General features: G+C 33.5%; 1 protein-coding gene across 3 annotated transcripts; it reads right to left on the reverse strand.

The window, feature by feature from the left end:
- Positions 1-657: 657 nt before the first annotated feature.
- Positions 658-10,066, reverse strand: LOC122581774 (phosphoribosylaminoimidazole carboxylase, chloroplastic). Of its 3 annotated transcripts, none has more exons than XM_043754050.1 (17): positions 9,982-10,066; positions 8,949-9,014; positions 8,296-8,496; positions 7,874-8,201; positions 7,245-7,307; positions 7,011-7,149; positions 6,224-6,279; positions 6,039-6,112; positions 5,770-5,917; positions 5,497-5,670; positions 4,630-4,717; positions 4,445-4,558; positions 3,942-4,039; positions 3,059-3,176; positions 2,871-2,965; positions 1,516-1,622; positions 658-1,040 (listed from the first exon to the last, which is right to left on the reverse strand). In XM_043754050.1, the coding sequence occupies exons 2-17, from the start codon at positions 8,954-8,956 to the stop codon at positions 938-940; spliced, it is 1,914 nt and encodes a 637-aa protein (XP_043609985.1). In that variant the 5' UTR covers positions 8,957-9,014; positions 9,982-10,066; the 3' UTR covers positions 658-937. The 3 variants fall into 3 exon arrangements, with proteins under 3 accessions (XP_043609985.1, XP_043609986.1, XP_043609987.1); XM_043754051.1 differs by having other exon boundaries at positions 3,942-4,036; positions 9,982-10,042; XM_043754052.1 differs by lacking the exons at positions 5,770-5,917; positions 6,039-6,112; positions 6,224-6,279; ... (4 more) ...; positions 8,949-9,014; positions 9,982-10,066 and having other exon boundaries at positions 4,626-4,717; positions 5,497-5,585.
- Between the last annotated feature and the right edge of the window lie 11,166 nt (positions 10,067-21,232).

Below are 21,232 nucleotides of genomic sequence, written 5' to 3' on the forward strand. Positions count from 1 at the left end.
ATTGCAATATTTTTTGGTTCGACATGATATTCACTTAATGGATATGCACTACATACCTCCAAACCCATTTTCAAGTGTTATAACAATACCTCTCAATTAAATTAAATTAATAACATCTTCTAGTTAGGATTTTATGAACATTATTTCCCTGACTTCTTTGGAATATGATAATGATTATAGATACTTGTCCACTCCTAATCGTCACAAAACAGATCAAGGTTACAACAAACATTTCTATGGATATGTTAAATCGGGGTTGGCTGGTCCAAAATGTTGTTTGGAGCCATTTAAATATTACTCCATAATATATATAACACACGCACGCCAGGAGTCTGACGGGTTAGATGATGGGTCAACATATTGGAACAGGTGCAATCTTTTTTTTATATATTTTTTTTGGATGATAAATGTGCTCATTCCAATTGCGTGCAATATTATTAAGCATAAGCTATATCTCTAAGTGAAAAACTAGGTATATTTGTGTGCGTGCAAAGTAGACTTTTGGCAACTTTCAACGTGTTCCCCTTTTAGCTAAGATTTTGTTCGATTTGCTTGAAGTGAAACATAACCCATCTTATATAGACTTGTCTCTCTTTGTCAGCCTTTATGGTTAGAAATGTGAGCTCAAAGCAGTCTTTTAAAAATATAACAAGTATATAGAATTCGGAACACATTTTTAATCTTGATTACGGATCTTTTCAAAATGCCTATCAGTACAACTCAAGTTTTGAATCTCTACAAAAAAAATTCTTGGATACTAATGATACAACATGGGACTTGGACTTCAAATCTAATGAACAAAGACCCCATAGGACCAGCTTATGGAAAATTCAATTTCCAACTGTGCTTCCATATATAGAGGTGTTATGCAAGTCTTGTTTTGGGTTAAGTTTGCAGCTAACTCAAAATTGTGGATTCTGATGTATGAAACTGGTTCCTAAGACTCTCTGGTATTCAAGTAATCTTCCCATCCCACTTTTTCTAGTTTCTCCGTCTTTTCCAATACTGTATCTCTAGCATCTTCTTGGAATTGCGCCATTCTGTATATGCCAATAATGTCAGACATGTATGCGTATCTTTCATTTGACCAATTAACTTCTCAATTGGCCAATTCAGGATACGTTTTAGATTGTTCAAACCAGTAAACTTGTTTAACTTTTATATGTTTAACTTGCATTCATTTGTATGCGTATCTTTCATTTGACCAATTAACTTCTCAATTGGTCAATTCAGATACCTTTTAGATTGTTCAAACCAGTAAACTTGGATTAACATGTCAAAATACTTTAATGCATTGAAACTTACTTAAACAAGATGATTATTGAAATACTATATGATCTTTAAAATCAAATTGGACACTACAAGTATTTATTAGATCACATTTTTTGGAGAAAAATAGTTTTTCTGTACCACGAGATTTCCTAGTTCGACCTCTTATCCACCCATACTTTCCCATCTCTCACATATGTGGGTCTACGTGTGTTTATATGGGGGAGAGAGAGAGAGAGAGAAAACCTTGCTTGGAGTGCAATATCCGCAACCCCTAACATTCTGACTGCCAATAACCCTGCATTAGTCGCATTATTTATTGCAACTGTTGCAACAGGAACACCCCGCGGCATCTGCATCACACAACAAAATCTCAGCTGGGGATTCATGGTTCAATATGTGCCCAGAATAATTGAATCTAAGAAAAAAACATCCATATGAACAAATGACAACTTGTGGTGCTTAGATAACCAGAAAGTTCTTTTACAAATGCCAAGATATGTTCAACATATTATCTGATTCTACAACAGCAAAGACTGCAAGTGAAATGTCATTTTGGCTTGCAGATCGAAGCCAGTAATGTTATTTTTTGGCTTTTTTGCACGAAATTATGAAGTAGTCAAGGTGAAACTGTGTTGAAGTTCTGAACTTAAAAATGTGTTGAAGCTAAAGCAAGAATTGGATAAAGAAAAACAGAACAAGTTCTTGTGATTTTTGCAAACATCAATCCCCTCTTGAAGATTTAATATAGAGATAACAAAAAAAAAAAAATCGAACCAGACGAGAAAGGAAACTCGATATAATTGGTCCTAGGGGTTGATCCGGTTTATGAGGGTCTTGGACCGGGTTTGGGAATACAAATAAAAACTTAGCAGGTTTGGGCCTGGATTTGGGTCTTTGGGGATTACCAACAAAAGAAATTAGCGAGTATGGGCCCGGATTTAGGATTACATTAAAAAAACTTAGCTGGTTTGGGCCCGGGTTTGGTATTAAGTCAAGCTTGTCCAGTTACCCGATAACAGACCCAACCCGATTAACCGCCCTAAAACCCATTTGTAATGTAAAATATATATATATATATATATACACATATATATCATGCATATGGTATTGAATATAGTGAGTGTGAGTGAATATATATATATATATATCTATTCTGTGTATATCGTCAAACTAAAAGGAGAGGTTTTGGTAAACAGGAACTTGCCGGGTTGGGTAGCGAGTTTGGTAACCAGTTTTATAATCGGGTTAAGGATAACCTAGACCCGGCCCATTGCCGTCCATACATAGGTGGCAAATTGGGTGAATGGGTCAAATGTGTGCGACTCAAACCAGTAACTTATAAGAAGAGGTTAACTTGGGTTGGGCCGAATTGCGAACATATCTATATTCTTTTGAATTTTATAAATATAAGATATGCTATAACATAGTACAAAAACCATCCATCCATGATGTAGACAGTTTCATGCATTTGAACAGTCTTCAGATGGCTTTCAACCAATTTGACTTCTTTTGTTTCAAGTAAACTGTTTAACTCAACCCATTTGGCCCAAATATATGGGTGGAAATTGCCACCTAAATTTACATATGTACCTACATACCTGGACGATGGAGAGAAGGGAGTCGAGGCCATCTAATGCAGAAGCACGTACAGGAACTCCAATCACAGGTAAGGGTGTCAGTGCAGCTACCATGCCTATATGCAAGATTAACGGTTACTCATGCTCAATTGCTCATCATCTAAAAATCATATGTTTGGAAATGATAAACGCGAGCATAGGATAAATACCTGGCAAATGGGCTGCACCCCCAGCACCAGCAATAATAATCTGAATGCCTCTTTCACGAGCAGATGTAGCATAAGAAAACATCAGCTCAGGTGTCCGGTGTGCTGACACAATTCTAACCTGCATGATACTGATATTTGAGTCTGATACAATGATAACATTTGATGAAAGCCAACTGTAATGAGGTGAATCATGAACGACAACTGGCAATTGCAGTCCATTAATTATGAACCGGATTGACCACCTCCAAGAAGGCCTAGTCGTTATCATCATTGCATCTTTACAAGAGGTCTCAGTTTTAATTTCACTAGTTAACATATCAGGGATGACCAGGGAAGGGTTCGGAAAGGGTCACATATATCCTGGTTAGACCACATGCATTCAAATCAAAAAGACTCACCCTCCCTGGGTGACCTAAACTAGAAAAACCTCGCCTGTTTACCTGTTTACTTATCAACTAGATTCGCTTAATCGGGAACAGATAAATGGGTCAAAAGGACCCAAAAGTGTTGTTTTACAATGCAAATATAAATATATATATATATATCTAAGGGAGGTAATCAACTTTCCACCAATTTTAATTAATTTATCACAATTTACAAAATTTACAGCAGACTGTACAAGTTTGTGATGCAGATATGTGGTATATGAATCAAACTTTGTAAATTTATCACGTCCTATTTCTTAAACATATTTGGCATTAGTTATGTATAAAACTTCTAAACTTTTTCCGAACAAATTATATGGGTCAAGGACCCATTTGACCTGTACCAAAAACATGCTTGTCTTGATCTAAACCGCCTATGACCCATCACCCAACTCGCTTAACCTACTGTCGCCACATCTGACTATGTAACCTTAGAGGTAAAGAAAATAAGAAATAACCTCAGCAGAGACATCAAACTCATGCAACACTTTGGCAGCTTCTTTCATCACAGGGAGATCTGAGTCAGAACCCATAATAATACCAACACGTGGAGCTACTGTGTCACAAAAATGATTACTCTATGAGAGAAATATAAATATACGGTAATAGAGAGTAATAAGACCAACAGATTAAAAGATGTAAGAGTGTTTCAGGGACTAGAGCTAAATGATGATGTGATATCTAATTAAGTAGATTTAGATAATTAGCTGTAAGTTGTTGCAGCTGGCAAGAAACTGATCATCCACAAGAGACCAGTTTATCCAAACATTGATTACTATGACTTCCAAAATGAAAATCTAAACACTTCCTTACTTGTATGTTACTTTCAAATTAACAGATCTGCCTTTTGGAAGTTTTCAAAAAATGCACTCCATTTCTTCTAAAATCCATCCCATGTGTTTTTCAAAATACAAACATATTTCTGTTATTATACTAAATACATAGCCCATGGAAGACATACCTGGAATCTCCTCAGAACTTTCTCCTTTCAGAAATGATTTCACGCGTGCTTCGACGACACCCATTGAAGGGCCAACAACAGTGATGTGCCCCATCTTCCTTTGCTTTCGCATATCTGCAGTGTCATAAATTACTTTCCAGTAACTGGACAACGGTATCAGACTGGAGATATAGGTGCCTACCTACCTGGCTTATCATACCAATGAATGGTGGCCCCTGGAGTACACAATGCCCTTCTGATAATTTGATGTGCCATAATGAAACCTGCCTCTCCCTGTGCAAGTCATAAGAACTAGCCTTGTCATAATGCTTATCATGATGACAACACACACAGAACTAGAACCAGATTATATTACAAAATGAAATAATTTACTGATTGCAATAGTAAATTATAAACTAAAACCTAAAGTCCATGTTGCAAACTATACTCATCTCCAACTTTGTCCAAACTATCACAAACGCTAACCAATTGGCGCCTTCTTGATTTCTTTTCTTTGAAGACTTCATGCAAAGAGTTACATTTACTTTTTCCTATAGCCTTCGTTTATAAATTACAAAATGTGGACTTTACAGAAAGAAAAATCAGTGTTTACTCTTAATTATATTCCATCCCATACCCGAACAGCTTCGTAATCAGTAATCCAGGATGCAGTCAAGAGCATGTACCCCTTTCACTCCCACTGTATTGACTACACTAGTAGAGGTCATAAAATGAACGGCCAGGAATGTTGAGCCAATTCACAAACACTTGTTTGCCTTTTCTAGTTTCCTTGAATTTCATAAATACTTAATGTGTTAAATATGCCCAATAAAGCTATATACAACAATATCTAATTACTTTAATACATAGATCTAGATAATTTTATGCTTTTTGGATGCATTTGAGCGACATTCGATTCATTTAACCCAATTCCATTTTTGCAGATTCTCTAACCATTCTCCCATGTGAAAAATTGTATAACCCAAATAGAATATCAAAAAGGTAATAAAAAGTTTAAAGGCAAGTCCAGTATCATCACACTGCATGCAGATTACAGGAACAGATAGTTTCACCTCATCTTCACCTAGAATGTTGTACATCATCGAAGCTGGAACCTTCATTGATGGATCACCAAGAGGAAGACCAACAACTGCCCGCAAATGCTGCTCATATTGTGAAGTATAGCAAGATTCGATGGTGTGGTGTCCACTATTATGAGGTCGAGGAGCAACTTCATTTAGTAGAATCTGTATTACAACACACATGAAGATACAATCTGATATTTAAGAGAAACCTATATGCAAAGTCAATAAGATACAGCGATGAATGTATGAAATAGTATTAACCTCGCCATCTTCTGTCAAAAACAACTCAACTGCAAACACACCAGCACCTTCCAATGAAGCCACTGCTCGAGAAGCAACATCAGTTGCAAGTTTCATAATCTTCCATGACTCGTTAGCAGGTGCCTTAACAATGTGACAGATATTATCCCTAGAACAAGAAGAAAAAAATTATATCAAATTATGCCTATAAATGTACAGGATCTGTATTACATATTTAAACAAAATTGTAAAATCGACATAGACATAACAGCATTAAAGAATCATCATGCCTGTGTACAGTCTCAACAGCAGGATAGCACGATATAGTATTATCTCTTCCTCTTGCAACTATGACTGCAAGTTCCTAAAAACATGAAAATGCTGAAGAGATTACGTCCAATAATATACATTGAAATCAATAAACATATATGATATTATTGAATTCTAAGCAAACACTATTGTCATAGATCCTGACCTTAACAAAAGGAGCCCATTGTTCAACATATAAACCATGACCAAATCCTCCTAGAGCTGAAAATGAAAGATTTATTTATTTTGTCAGTGACAAACAATTACGTACTATTTGCAATTATATGCATTTGCGGGTAGTACAACCTTGAAAAAACAAACATCAGATATCCAACAATGGCATAACTTCAAGCCACCTGAATATAAGTAGTCGAAGAATCTTTTCAAAAGATAGCATGATAATATAGCATAGAAACAATTAAGAAAATAAACTTCACTTATCAACCACTACAGCTATATTAGTCATTGTGCCTTTTCTATTAGTAAAATTATAGCAAAACTATTAGCCATTACAAATTACATACTTAAATATATAATTTGTTTTATACAAGATTCAGGTAATGTAATGTACCAGCAAATGAAAAAGAAAGCAACTGATGAAAGTAAGATTTAGAAAATAAAATGAACAATAAATTAAACAAGCGGTCCCTGTGGTTTATAATAAAATTGTGGTTTTCATCCTTCCGTTTTCAAGATTACAAAGATAGTCCCTAATTCGGACTATACGTGCTACAACTTATAAAGTGGAAGCTATTCTTGTAATTTGACAGCTAAGTATCGAAAACCCTTGTTTCATATAAATGATAGGATTTGTGTAACTTCCTCTCAATGTACAAAAAATACTGAAGAAAGAAAGGAAACCCTTGAATATCCAAATGTATTACTATCTTACAGACCCTAACACAAGGGGAAGCATGAATCTTGTGAGATCAGAAAAGATGATTAACAATTACCATTGATGGCAGAAGTGAGCGCCTCTTCAGTTTTAGCAACAGCATTACCACGACCATCATAAGCCAACCTTCTACTCTTAATCATAAGAGGATAGCCAAATTCTTGACCTGCTCTTTCAGCACTTTCTTGGTCTTCTATCTGTCCCGGCACATTTAAAGGTCAAACAACTAAAGCGTACAATTCATCTTTCTTGGGTAAAGGAAATGCGCATAAAATTACTCTAGAATCCAAACCTGCATAAACTTGGGAAGCGGTATGCCATTTTGAGAAAAATGGACTTTCTGAAGAAACTTATCCTGTATTAGGAAAACATAAAATACCATATTAAATGGTTAGATTTACTAACAGAATGCATTGAAAGAACCTACAAGCCACAGAACAACTGAACATGAACCATACTATAATGTTAGCTTTTCAACATGCAATAGATAAGCAGTGATTCAATCATGCAAATGAGATCTAGATCTGATTCTGAGGTGCTAGTTAGAGGGCCGATCGAGTAAAGTAGAAAATTCAAGTCAAAATTCTACCAAGTGTCAAGAGAACTAAGACAGCGACACACTGACACGTCTATCTGAATAACAAACCACTGTGACACCACAAAAGTAATAAATCTGGCTGTAAATATATGATACTATACTACAAAACCAAACAAGAACAACTTAAGCTGAAGATCCAGCTGCAGCTTGCACAACTAGACAAACAGCTTTTTATGTTTTTAACTTAAAATCACTGTTCTAAGTCATGTCAACAATCAAACTTTAGCTGATTTTAATCATAATGACTTGTTGTATCTGAATATCAAAATGTAGCATCTCAAAGTATTCAAACTATATCAGAGATGACAATGCCACAAGCATACCTGGATAATACGAATCGTAGAAGCTCTGGGTTGACAATCTACCCCTTGTCTTTCAAGCTTTTCCAAAGTGTCTGCATCAACATGCTCAATTTCAACCGTCAGTATTCCACACGTCTTAGCAAATTCTTCAACGGTGGTACTATCATCAAAGCTTCCCACCATATGATGATGGGATAAAGAACTTGCAGGGCAGTTCTCCAAAGGATCCAGAATGTTGACTTTGATAGCCATTTGAGAAGCAGCTTGGCAAAGCATGCGCCCTAACTGTCCACCACCCAAAACACCCACAACTTTATCAGAAAGCCCATGGCACGCTACATTTTCCTTCCTACATCATACACATCATTTAAAAATTCAAAATCAATAATGTAAAACAGTAAATGTAACCAAACTATAAACTAATATAGAAAATATCATATAACCTTTGTGCAACATCATTTTCCATGGATGCACGACAAGTTATCGAACGAGCACTGCTTTGGTTGATCACTGAGCATGAAGAGAAACAAGTGCTGTTCAACTTCTTGTAACCAAGTCGAGAGCTTGGGTTGGGACAAAAGGCTGATGTAAAACCAACTTTATAGCTGAAATTGTTGCGGGATAAACTGCTTGGGCTCAGCATCCTGGTCAGAACACAGAAGCAAAAGGTAAATATGAGCGTAACTCCAACAATATAGAACATATTAGCAAAGTTACATATTTCCTTACATTGAACAAAAGTAGATAATGTTCATTTTCAGCTTAATAAATCGTTCAATGCTTTCAGCTATAAAACATGCATTTCTTGTTTGGCATGGCGATTTTCAATGTGAAAAAAAAGGGTAATGGGGGGAACCCTAGCCCCAGTACCACAAATGGATACCCATCAACTCACCTCGTATGAGTCATATGATGCCGGTACTATACCTCATCCTAATCCCCACATATGATCTGGGCACCCCGAAGGATCAAACCCGCGTCTTTAATGTGACCGTCAAAAACAGGTTGTACATTCTAGTCCCATAGACAAACTTAGGAAGATGTGTTTGTATATGTCTTTCTAAAAATAAATAATCAGAGAGTAAAAAATACTTACAAATACATTAAAACGGAAGTATCCAGTGAGTTGCTAACTGAAATGAGTTTAAAGTCCTCAAATTACCTGCAGCAATATAACAAGAAATTAGACAACTTGTGATTAGTAGTTAGAGAATCACTATGAGCGATATAACATTGGGTTTTAATCGCCAATACTAATATGTCTGGTTTAGGCATAAATTTTCAAGGTGGATAAGAGAAACAATACCCTTTTTGCTACATTTCTTAAACTTTAAACACAAACTCTTATTCTATATAGAAATGGATAACCGACACATTATTAATTCCCCGCCGAACAGCCCCACAACAGCACGGGAGAAGGTAAATCACGTCACTCTGTAGTTAAATGCAAATTAAGCCGGGATTTGAACCGTGACCCATATCTTATGTTGCATGTGTATGACTAATTATTCAGTTGCAAAGTAAGGTGAATCAAGCATACTACTTGTTTTGTACTTTCCACAAACAAATTTATACAATTTCTTGAGCTCAAAATAACAATTTACGCGCATATATACAGAAAAAAATTGAGGGTCCTGCTTTTTATGCCCGAACGACAGAACATGAACCGGAAAAACTCCTCCTTCTGGTACGTCTTTCTTCCGTCCCTCCCTCCCTCCCACCCAATCAGCCCATCTGTCTATTCATCAGCTATTTCCTTTTGGTAATTCTAATACTAATATCTAATATTTAATAGTTTATTATTATAACAGCAACAGAGAGAAAAATTAAATTAAATTATAACAAAGTATTAGACATTATCAGTCACATCTTCAATTTTCATACTTTATACAGTAAAATATGAATAACTAAAATGAGATAAAGTAACACAAAATAAAATCAAACAAGTAAAAAAACAAAAGAAAAATATTAAAACATTCTCACAACAACAAAAACTAAAGTAATGAAAAACAGAAGACTGACATATATTCAGAATCTAATTTTCTGTTCGTGAATTGCAAAAAATTAAAAAAAATATATACAAAAGAAGAAGAAGAGGGATTTTGGGGGTGGCTTAAAAGAAGACTTACAGAGTGTTGGTATAAAATGGACTTAGAAAACACGCAGACAGTGAGTGAATGAGTGAGTGACACAGAACAACGAGGGAAAAAATCGAACCGGTGGTTTTGGTCTTTTGGAGTGTGTTTATTTATGTTTTAAGTTTTAACCCTACATTTGTTAAAAAAAAATGAAAGGTAACGAGACAAATTACAAACATAATTTGTACAAATTCATGTGAGAATAGGGAGAGAGAAACATGAAAGAAAGAAATAAAGATTTTATTTTGATTAGCTCATCCTATATTTTGTCAAAGTCAGTTGAAAACTTTTTTTTTATAGTTTGTTTTTATCTTTTAACATTTTTTCTTTCCATTACCCCTTACACTCATCTCACAAAAACGTAGACTTAAATCAGGATAAACAACTTCATAATACAAAAACTTTATCACTTATTTGAATAGTGTTTGAACCTGAATTAATTGGCTCAGTGACAAACAAGATTAATGGCCACAACCACCGCAACTCCTGAGAATTCAGTGCGAACCTAACAAGTTCTTGACGAACCTAAGGTGGAAGTGATTGTGGAATGATTGTGAATTGATTGAATGTGATTGATTGACTTAAATGTGAATTGAATGTGTCATTGAATTCAGCTTTTATAAAAGTATATTTGGAAGGGTAACAAATACTTTTGAAGATTCTAATGCTTGATAGTTTCCTTTTCTTTGTAAAGACTGTAGCTTGACTATGTATTGATCATCCCATATGAATATTTATATTTATGTCATGTGTATCTTCTTTTATCTCATGCCTCGAGTAAAAGTAATTTGACATAAGCCGGCCCAAAAGGCTTGGACCATTTAGTTTTACATGCATCTCCAAATATTACTCGAGCAACAAGTATTATCGCGAAAAACATATAGCTGGAGCAATATAGGATTAAAACAAGTCAAATGGCCCAGGAAGGAGTCTAGCCCATTAGGTCATATGACTAGAAGACTGAATTGTTATATCTCGAGGTATTATTGTCATATCTCGAGCTTTTGTCATATCTCGGGCATCACCTATCTCGGCCACATCTCCACCTTAAATCAAGCTTTGTAGATCAAGCCTTTTGAGACTAAATATCTATACTCCCTTATAAAGCAAACTAGCTTTAAGTCATTAAGAACCTAAAAAGTCTAAAATGCCCCTCACCGGCCTTAATACATCTTTCTGATACCCATCTCTACAGTTGGACTAAACTACCTCTGAATCTATCTCATTCTTAAAACAAAATTCCGCCGCAACGTGCGGGTATTATGCTCGTGTATATAAGCCAGACATCTCAACTCGAACATTATATTGTTTTGTGATTCGTGTATCTCATAACTCGAGCAAGACTTTCATAACTCGAGCCTCTCTTTAATAGAGCATGTCATTCTGTAAGTCGATCTCTCAATTTTGAGACTAAATATATATATATATATATATCGAGCAAGGCAAAAAAATGTATGCATATGTATCTGCTTCTTGTATCTCGAGCGGAGCATTTGAGAAATCTAGCTCGGCCATGAATCTGGCCCATTAGGTTAAATACCACTTGGTCGTTCCTTCTTTATTTATATTAGATCTTTGACATATAAAAACGCAGTTCGAGCCTTGTAAATCGAGCACAGGGCATCGCCTAGAAAGCCTTCTTTGTGACGGTCATATCTCGAGCCTTTCTTGTCACATCTCGAGCCATTCCTTTCCTTGTCACATCTCGAGCATATCAACGTAAGTTGAGCCGATTAATGTATTTCATGTCTCGGGTGCCCGGCTAACTTGAGCAAGCTATCTGACATGTTTATATAAACCCATCTTGCATATCTCGATCCCCTTATATCTCAAGCCCTTATATCTCGAGCACACCACTCTGTAATCGAGCCTTTTATTTTGAGATCTAGGATGTATATAACCCGAGCAAACCTTTCATGTCTCGGGCCTACCTACCTTTCATGTCTCGGGCCTACCTTTACTTCTGATCTTTTGTAAGTCGAGCTTCTAACATATATATGTAAATATATATGTATCTCGAGCATCTCCCATTTGTGTATGCCTCGAGCCTTGATCTGCCATAACTTGAGTTTCTTGTTAATTGCTTTTGTCCAATGGTCTTTTTGTTTTAACATTCATGTTTAATCTAGTGGATATCTATAGACGATCAAGTAGTCAATCAAATTAAGGTGTGACTCAGTGAAGTTATATACACGTGGCTTATGAAATTAGGCCACTATTATCTGTTATTTCATCTGCTAATAAAAATCCATTACATATGATGTGAGTACTAATTGTGTCTAAAATAAAAACTAACTTTAAAACTACAATAGTCGATATTAATTAATTATTAAAAATGTGAGTTATAAGTTGGGGTGTAAAAAAGTGAAGCTTGCTCGTGAACTGTTCAAACTCTATTCGAAAAAATCTTGTTTCGAGCCGAGCTTAAATGAACCCGATTCGTTTTTGAACTTAACTATTTACTTGTTTATTAATGAAGCCCGAGCTCAAACTTTAAATACATAACTCAATTAAGTTCGTGAGCCTAAACGAGCTTCAATATATATAGTATAATATTTATACATACATATATTTATATTAACCGAGCTTTCATATACTAATCGAGTCGTGCCTAAATGAGCTTTTTTCACAATCCTCTGATAATCAAGCTTAGTTTTAATCACTTACTGAGCTCGAGTCATGCTCGAACTCGTCAATAGTTTTTTGTTAAACGAGCCAATCTCAAGCTTTCCTAATACATCACGAGCCTAGCTCGAATTTAGATACTAAAGTTCAAACGAGCTCGAGCACTGTCAAGATTGAGTTCGGAAGGACTCGTTTACACCCCTAGTCACAAGCTATATACGTACCAAATTTAGCCCATAATTAGGAGTGTAAATGAGACGATACAGTTCGCGAGCTACTCGAAATCGACTCGCAAATTACTCGAAATCGACTAGGTCTTAGTCGAGTCGAGCTCAAGCCTCAATATATCCAACTCGAAAAGCTCGCGAGCTTACCGAGCTTATGCTTATTTACAATTTTACCCTTTAATATATATAATTTTACATAATTACTTTCCTACCGAGTCGAGCTTGTAGGACTAATTTAAATTGAAACTTAATTTATTTCTTAATCAAGTCGAGCCGAGTCAAGCTCGAAAGTGTCAACACATAAGGCGAGCTCGAGCTTGAAAATAAAGGCTCGGTCGAGCTCGAGTCGAGTTTCGAGTGTTACAATCGAGTCAAGCTCGAGCTTGGCACTGTATCTGCTCGACTCGGCTCGATTACACCCCTATCCATAATGACAATTTAATCCTAAATGGATTGATTAAAGATATATAACGTTTAAGGGTTTTTTTTCTTTCGGGACATGTTGTATAATTGATTTTAGGATTTTGCTATTGTAGTCTTATAGGTGGATGCAGCAGTCGGTCGGAAGGGGGGGAGGGTGTATAAAACCCAGCTTACTCAACCCAACACTATTTATTTTAATAAATTATTTGAAATGAATCCAACCTAAAAATTAGAATGTACCGGGCCAATTAGAAAAGTAGAAAACATGGGTTCATTAAATGTGTGCATTAGCTTGATATAACAACAAGCCATTCACCTTCAAATCAAATACCTGTCATAAATAAAACATACAAGATAAAATAAACAAAAATAGACCCACAATTACTTTTTCACCTTAGATGAACGGTTTCTCATATCTTCTTTTCACTTACTTTTCACTTTCTTCTTTCACATACCTTTAAGAGTTTCCTTATTTTGAGAACTTATTTTTTTTAAAAAAAACCATGAGAACTCTCAAAATATATATTTGTTCACATGTTTTTTTTGTTCATTCACATGTGAAATGATATAAAAATGTATGTTGTAGAATAAAATTTTTTAAGAAACCTTCAAAATAGCCTTTTGTGAACTAGTGAATGAATTTATTCACATTTTTTTGTTCACATGTGACAAACGACTATATATAAGGTTTTGAAACAATTTTTCTTCTGCAACATATGTTTTTATAACGTTTCACATGTGAATAAACAAAAAAAATGTGATTCAATATGAGATTTAAAAGTTCTCACGGTTCTTACAAAAAAAATAGGTTCTCAAAATAAGGTTCCCTACCTTTAAATCTTTAATCCATTCCTTATCTCATTATTTCTTTTCACTTATCTATTTCACCCTCTCTTAACAATGGTCTAATGGAATAATTTTAGATGATGGTTCTTATAACCAAGAGAGGGTTTTTTTATTTATTAAATAGTATAAAAGTGTAGATTAGCCGTATAGAAGAATTAGGATTAAAAAATTTAGAGCGCGTTTGGTTCACATAATGTTTTTAGAAGAAATGGAATATTTCGAAGGAATTGGAATCTGAAGAAATAGAATTTGACGGAATGTTTATGATTTTTTGATAACTCAAGTGACGAAATTCTTTCCTCCATCCCCAAGGAATGGATATTCCATCAAATGATGGAATGTTTACATTCTTACGAAATGAGATTCCTCCTTCTTTGAACAACCAAACGCACTAAGGAATGGAATTCAATTCCATCAGATTCCATCAAATTCTGTGAAACAAACGCGACGGGTATTCTGGGTATAAAAAAATGTTGAATTTCTTAACATAGAATAGGTCAATATATATATATATATAATTATTAAAACAGTAGGAAACCGAATGATTCTAGAACATCTTCAACTTAAAGGTAGCTTATAACATTGCGACATAAGATTAAATCTTATGTGTCATCCTCCTATATTCTTTACAATATTTTAACTATAAATTTTTTAATATATATATAGAGAAAAATTGAAGTAAAATAAATAACGTAGGATTTTCTTAAATGTTAGAATATTTTTTTGGCAATTATTTTTTCCCCCTTAAATAGATTTTGTACTATATTCTTTATAGAAACACCATCTAGCTAGCTTTTTCTTAGAGATTTCTCAAGTGATACTTGATAATTTGCTATTATGTTCATATTACATCTATTTAGACGACATAAAAATATTCATGACCAATTATATTATTCAAATATTTAGTATTCATGGGATGAAGATACATGTTTCTAAAAAATCATTTTAATAATCCTTTTTAACTATATGTTTATAATACTTATTTAAATTAAATGACAAAGATTAAGAAACGAATTAAATAGATTATATTTGTCATTAAATCTTATGTGACATCTCCATATTTTTCTTTGCCAATAGTTATCTTATATTTATATATCGACTTCCAACTCCATTGAAAGATGACGAAAATTTAACAATATTCATATATTTTTTGCGTCTAACAATGTACGGTTTGTGAGATGATTTAGGTAAAATTTTATTATTTTAATAATGAAATGTGTGTTCCAGATTGGTTCTCGCTGCTTTTTTTATATATATAAAAATTTTCTTAGAATAACTTACTCCTGTAGAAATATATTTAAAATATGACTGATATATGTTCACAAAAATAACTACGAAGGGGCAAAGAATATTATATAATTTAACACAAAATACTTTTTACCAATCATTAATGTTTATGTCTAGATTAATTTTTTAAAATTCTTTAACAACATTAATGTTTATATTTAGATTAGTTTTTAAAAATTTCTTTTACCATAAGTTAAATGGGCGTGTTGATATTTTAAACAGTCCCGCGCATCGCGTGGGGAAAATACCTCGTACTGTATAAAAGGTTATAAATATAAATAAATATATATCTTATAACATTATTTTTTTCGCTCGATTTTATAATGAAACAAAAGTGGATGCATCATTTTTTTTTTTTTTTTAAATAAAATACAACGACTATACTTAATTTTCAAAACTCCGTAGCTTTTGACTTGCAACTATTTGTTACATAAATAAATTAAAATTATTCAAAAATTATTATGAGGATTTGTTTTTTATAATATTTGAAATTGATGAGTCTATCTAATATTTCTTGATAAAGTTATCTGTAGTTTGTTGAACATTATTTACGAAATATAAATTAATAGAGACCAAATGTAATAGAAACTTTTTATGTATTGAAAGTGGTTTATTCAGCCAATAATGACTAATAGTCTAAGACAATTAATGTTTTTACTTCAAAATACGGGATATTACCAAACTTGGGGTACAAATGAGCTACATAGATCGACAATGTTATAAAACTCTAGATTGTTTGACTAAAAATAATGGTAGGGATATGTTGAGTATTTCACCCTCGGCAAGTCGGCATCGGTTAACTCGGGATTGGCCCTAGTTTAATTGTCAAGGACTTAGGGTGACTATTTTGATATTAGAATGAGGCTACTTGATTTTTTAAAATTTTATGGACTCTACCGTCTTAATTTTCTTGATCCTCTTATTTATAGCATGCATTAAAATGTTATGAGAAAAAATATCCGCTCTTTGCGACGGTGAGATGGTGGGGGTAATAGGTCATAAATTGTAATAGGTCATAGAATGTGATATATCATGGAGTATTAGGGTGGACGGAGTCAAGTAGGCAGGGGACCGGTACCGGTGTGCACACCGCCCCGACCTACCGGTACCGGTGGGGAGGGGAGCACTTTGGGCACCATGGTGCCGGTTTGGATGCCGATGGATTCGAACGTTACAGCTAATAAAAAAAAAAGAAAAGCAAAGGGACCCACTAGGCAACGACTCTCTTCCTCTTCTCTTTTTCTTTCATCTTCCTCTTCTCTTCTTCTTTGTAACTCACTGTTTTTTTTCTTTCAAACACACAAAGCACACACACACATATATCATATATCCACATAATCATCTAAACAATCATGAACCCTTTCTTCAACAATCCTTTATTTCTTGACAATCACGACCCAACACCCCTAGTTGCGTCACAGCCATCTGATGAACGACTGTTTGAGATATATGACTCAAACGTTCACGAAGATCTTAAGATGGATCTCATTGACCATATTCATCGCACATTCATCCCGGGCATCGATCGCTAGTTTATTCATGTATTGTGTTGTCATTTCGTTTAATATTGTAGTTTGATGTTTTATTTGGTTGTTTTATTTTGTTGTTTGTTTTATTTTTAATATTGTAGTAGTTTTAATTTATGAAATAAAAGGTTTTATTTGAATAAAAGTTAAATGGAAATGAAGTTAAATAAAAAAGGGTGGGGAGGGGAGGGGAGGGGTGACGAGGTGCTCCTAGCAAAAGGGGAGGGGAGGGGAAGAGAAGAAAAATCGGGGAGGGGAGGGGAGGAGTGGGCAAGCTCTCCCCCCACCCTTATAACCAAATGTCTTAGTCATACGGGTTCCACTTTAAGATTTAAAAATTCGTTGAAAGTATATCGAATGACATCTCTAATTAAAGAGCATGAAATTCTAAGAACACCTATATATATTTTTTTATAATTATCGATCTACGGTTTTTGAGATACTCGTAAAAGATTTTGAATGAATTAAATGAATAAAATGATTTATGGAGGAGAAAAAAATAGTGGTTAAGATTTGAGGAGAGAGAAAAATAAGTGGTTGAGATTTATTCTGTACATTTGAGTATTTTGGGGTATATAGATTTATTGTATATTATGCATTAGTTGGTGTACATTGTTGAAAGTTAAAACTTAACACTATATTTGTTTTATAATATAGTATATATATATATATATTTATATATAAGTGTCTTTTAAAATACATTTTAATTGGGATATAGGATACTTATTCATTATTTAATCATAGTCATAAAGATTATAATTACTGATCAGTAACTCCTCTTGATTTTAAGTTAATAACTTGTTATACCTAACATTTTTTTTTTCTTTTATGATAAATAAGTTATAAATAAGTCACATTTTTATCACATGACTAAATCAAACCTTAATATCAACCAAATTTACAAGTTAAAAATAGCATCTTCTTTTATACTTTTAAATAAAAGTTAAAACTTTAAAAAGTGTGGTTATGTGCTTTGCCCATCTAGAAACAAAATCTTTATCGATTTATGTTTCTAACCAATATAACAATCCTTATTATAAGGTTTAAAAAAGTTAGAGGTTTGATATACGTTAAGAAAAATGCTAAAGATACAAATAAATTATAAACAAAAGTTTACAAACTGATTTGTCAGATAGAATGAACAAATCAAAATAAAATCTTTTTTTCTTTCATGTTTCTCTCTCCCTATTATAGTGGTGACACATGAGTTTGTACAAATTGTGTTTCTCTCTCCCTATCTAGTGGTGAAAATTTAATATGATACTATATACTAATTATATTGGTTTTTTATATTTTGATTTTATCAGAGTTAAAGAAATAATCTTAAGATAGGTGAGGTCTCAGAATCAAATCTTGAAAGGGCAAAGTTTTATCTTTAATTAGTGCCGTGCCTTCGGGCGGCTAGTTAAGGGGTTTTCCTCCTACCGGGTATTAGAAGATGAGAAAGTATGTAAATCTAGCTTAAGTTAGAGCTTTCGTTACGATGATTAATCCACGTCTTAAAAAAAAAAAGTATGTTTTTGGTGGAAACTAGCTATAACGTGGGGCTATAAATGTTGTGCTGATTCAATGTTTATCATGAATATTGGAATATATATATTGTCTGGTTGGTATACATTTTCTCTGAAGGTACCTCAAATGATGGCATTAAATTACAAAAGCTGAAATATCAAATGAAATATTTTGGTTGACCATAAGCCAAGATGACGACCAGGTTTCTCTATAAATAAAGTTACAATTGAAATGACATATGACAATCTGATGCATGTCCTTTGCGGTATATTTTGTCACACATAGTCGCATACATTATTTAATGAAAAATGATAAATCCCTTTAAATATTAGCCTAAATATATTTCTAAAATTTTAAGAAGGTAACACGTATTATCTATAGGCGGAACTACAAACTACATAGGGGTAGCCCAGGCTACGGGTCCGCTAGATTCGTGTAGTGTAATTTTTGTAAAAAAATAATGTATTTTTTTATTGGTGCTACGGATCAAACAAATATGAGATACCCGTCAATGTAACTAATTTTAAACTTTTGAAAGATTATCTTAATAATAGAACTCATAAAGACATACTTGTGCAAGGTGGAATCAACCAAAGTGTCAAAAACTCTTAGAAATCATTAGAAATAGCCAAAAAAATTCCTAAAAATTGCTAAAAATCTTAACAACTTAGTAGGTAACGTTATTTTACGTCGATATAAGGTCAGCGATAAAAAAATTTGTTCTACCCATCCCTTTCAATCCTGGTTCCGCCATTGGTATTATCCACTAATTCTTATTGTTAATCTTGTCCCCTGATTTTTTCACGTGTTATCATCCAATAGTTAAGAGAATTTTTAGATTATTTTGTTATGATGATTAATCATTTCTCTTATTTAATTATATCCATACATAATTACATACAAGTTTACAAGAAGATATCTGTTATGCGGCGATTATAACGGTGGCGGTGATTGGTGGCGAAGACGTGTGGTGATGACGACTTAAAATGTAGTTGATATAAAATGGATTGAAATTCTTTGAAGTTGCATACAACTTTGCCATGTAAAGTTAAGAACCTTTACCATTGAATTAGAATAAATAATCAAAATTCGAAAATTATTTTTTTAAATCTTCACCTTTAATTTTAATTTAAGAATAAAAATGTCTCTAACTTAAAAGATAGTGAATACCTTTTAAAAGACAAGTAATATATATATCTATATGGTATATATAAGTAATATCAATATGGGTATTTCTCGTATTCAATTTATCTAACTTTCAACAAAAGAAAATTTAATATTAAAAGTTAGTGGTAATTTAATTTATTAAAAATAATTTGTTCAATTCAATATGGGCCTCTAATTTTTATAGTTGTATGAATCAAAAAGTATAGATATAGATATTTTTGTTAAATTTTAATCTTTTTTTATTTTCGGATAGAATCATAAATGTCTCTTCTTATTTTTACATGAGAAATGATTAATCTTTTTAAATAAATAGCCTAAAAATCCTCTTAAGACATCTAATGATTAGGAGATCTTTAGGCTATTTTCTAAAAAAAGATTGATCATTTTCCCTTTTACATACCATGTCTTTTAGCGAAATTGTATGTTGTTTTTCTTGTTGTCTTATTTTATTAGAGGATCCTACACCAATTAAAATGATATTTATATGTAAATGCAATGCATATTCTTAATTACTTTTAGAAGAGGAGCCTACCCCAGGTAAGCAATATGCAGTAGCTGTCCGAAGACTCGGTCAATATGTTCATATTACGCCACACGCCACAAATTAAAGTCTTTGGATGCCAGGCTTTAACTTTCGCTATATGTACTAAATATCAAAGAAACTTCATAAAAGCCTTCATTGGCGCGTATATAAGTTTAATATTCAAAGATTGTATCTCTTTTGTAAGGTATGCATTTCCATGTTTTTCTTTCTTTCGTAGTACATTTTATATCTTTCACATATATGCTTATCTAAATTGCTATATTTTCCCATTACTAAGACACCCTAAATTTTGTGGTTATCATTAACATGTAACAAGTTCCATTAGAATTCATGTGTTGTGTATGATACTAATATATATCGTATTGTCTATTCTTTCTATATTGGGTACTTGTGCTTTTCCTTTTTGTAGCGAGAGGACTCTTGTTAATGCACCAAAAGGCAAGCATAATTAAGAGGTAAGACTAAGAAATCTAGTAGAACATCAATAGTTTATACAAGTACTGAATTAGTGATCACATATATAAGATGTAAATTACAAGTGGGATTGGATCAAGTGCATAGCTCTTTATCTTTGATACAGACGTCAAGGGTTCGATCCTCACTCCTAATTACAAAATGACCAAAAGTCCTTATGGAAGTAGTCTATCTACCTTTGGATAAGGGACAGGGTAAGGTTGTTTACACCTTACCTCCCTTATCTCATATGAGAGATCAAGATTGAGTATGAAAAAATATAGAAGATGCTAACTGTTTTAGCTTGTATGAAACCCGAATAATGATAAGCTGGGTATTGGGTTGATCATAATATAGTTTAACCCATTACTTTAATGCAAACCACAAAGGACTAGCCTAGTGGTTGGAACTGGCTTGTGAATTCTAATGGAGATTCGGGTTCAACAATCATAAGCTACAAATCTGGGTTAGCCCTCCTCATTCAGTGGCGGATCTAAGAAAAAGGTCAAAAGGGGCATTAAGACTAAGATGAAAGAACATGCTAGCTAGGTGCATGTTATATAATTCTGGTAAAAAAAAAAAGTAGGGTCAGATTGTTAAATTTCACTCAATGCACTTGTCATTCTTCAAGC

Source organism: Erigeron canadensis, chromosome 9 (assembly GCF_010389155.1).
Source record: "Erigeron canadensis isolate Cc75 chromosome 9, C_canadensis_v1, whole genome shotgun sequence".
NCBI classification, from domain to species: Eukaryota; Viridiplantae; Streptophyta; class Magnoliopsida; order Asterales; family Asteraceae; genus Erigeron; species Erigeron canadensis.

Excerpts from the sequence above, each read along its gene's own strand:
- LOC122581774 (XM_043754050.1), bottom strand. Across the intron at positions 8,202-8,295 it reads GAAAATGATGTTGCACAAAG|GAAGGAAAATGTAGCGTGCC; the intron begins GTTATATGATAT and ends TGTATGATGTAG. Across the intron at positions 5,671-5,769 it reads TTTTGACAGAAGATGGCGAG|ATTCTACTAAATGAAGTTGC; the intron begins GTTAATACTATT and ends GTTGTAATACAG.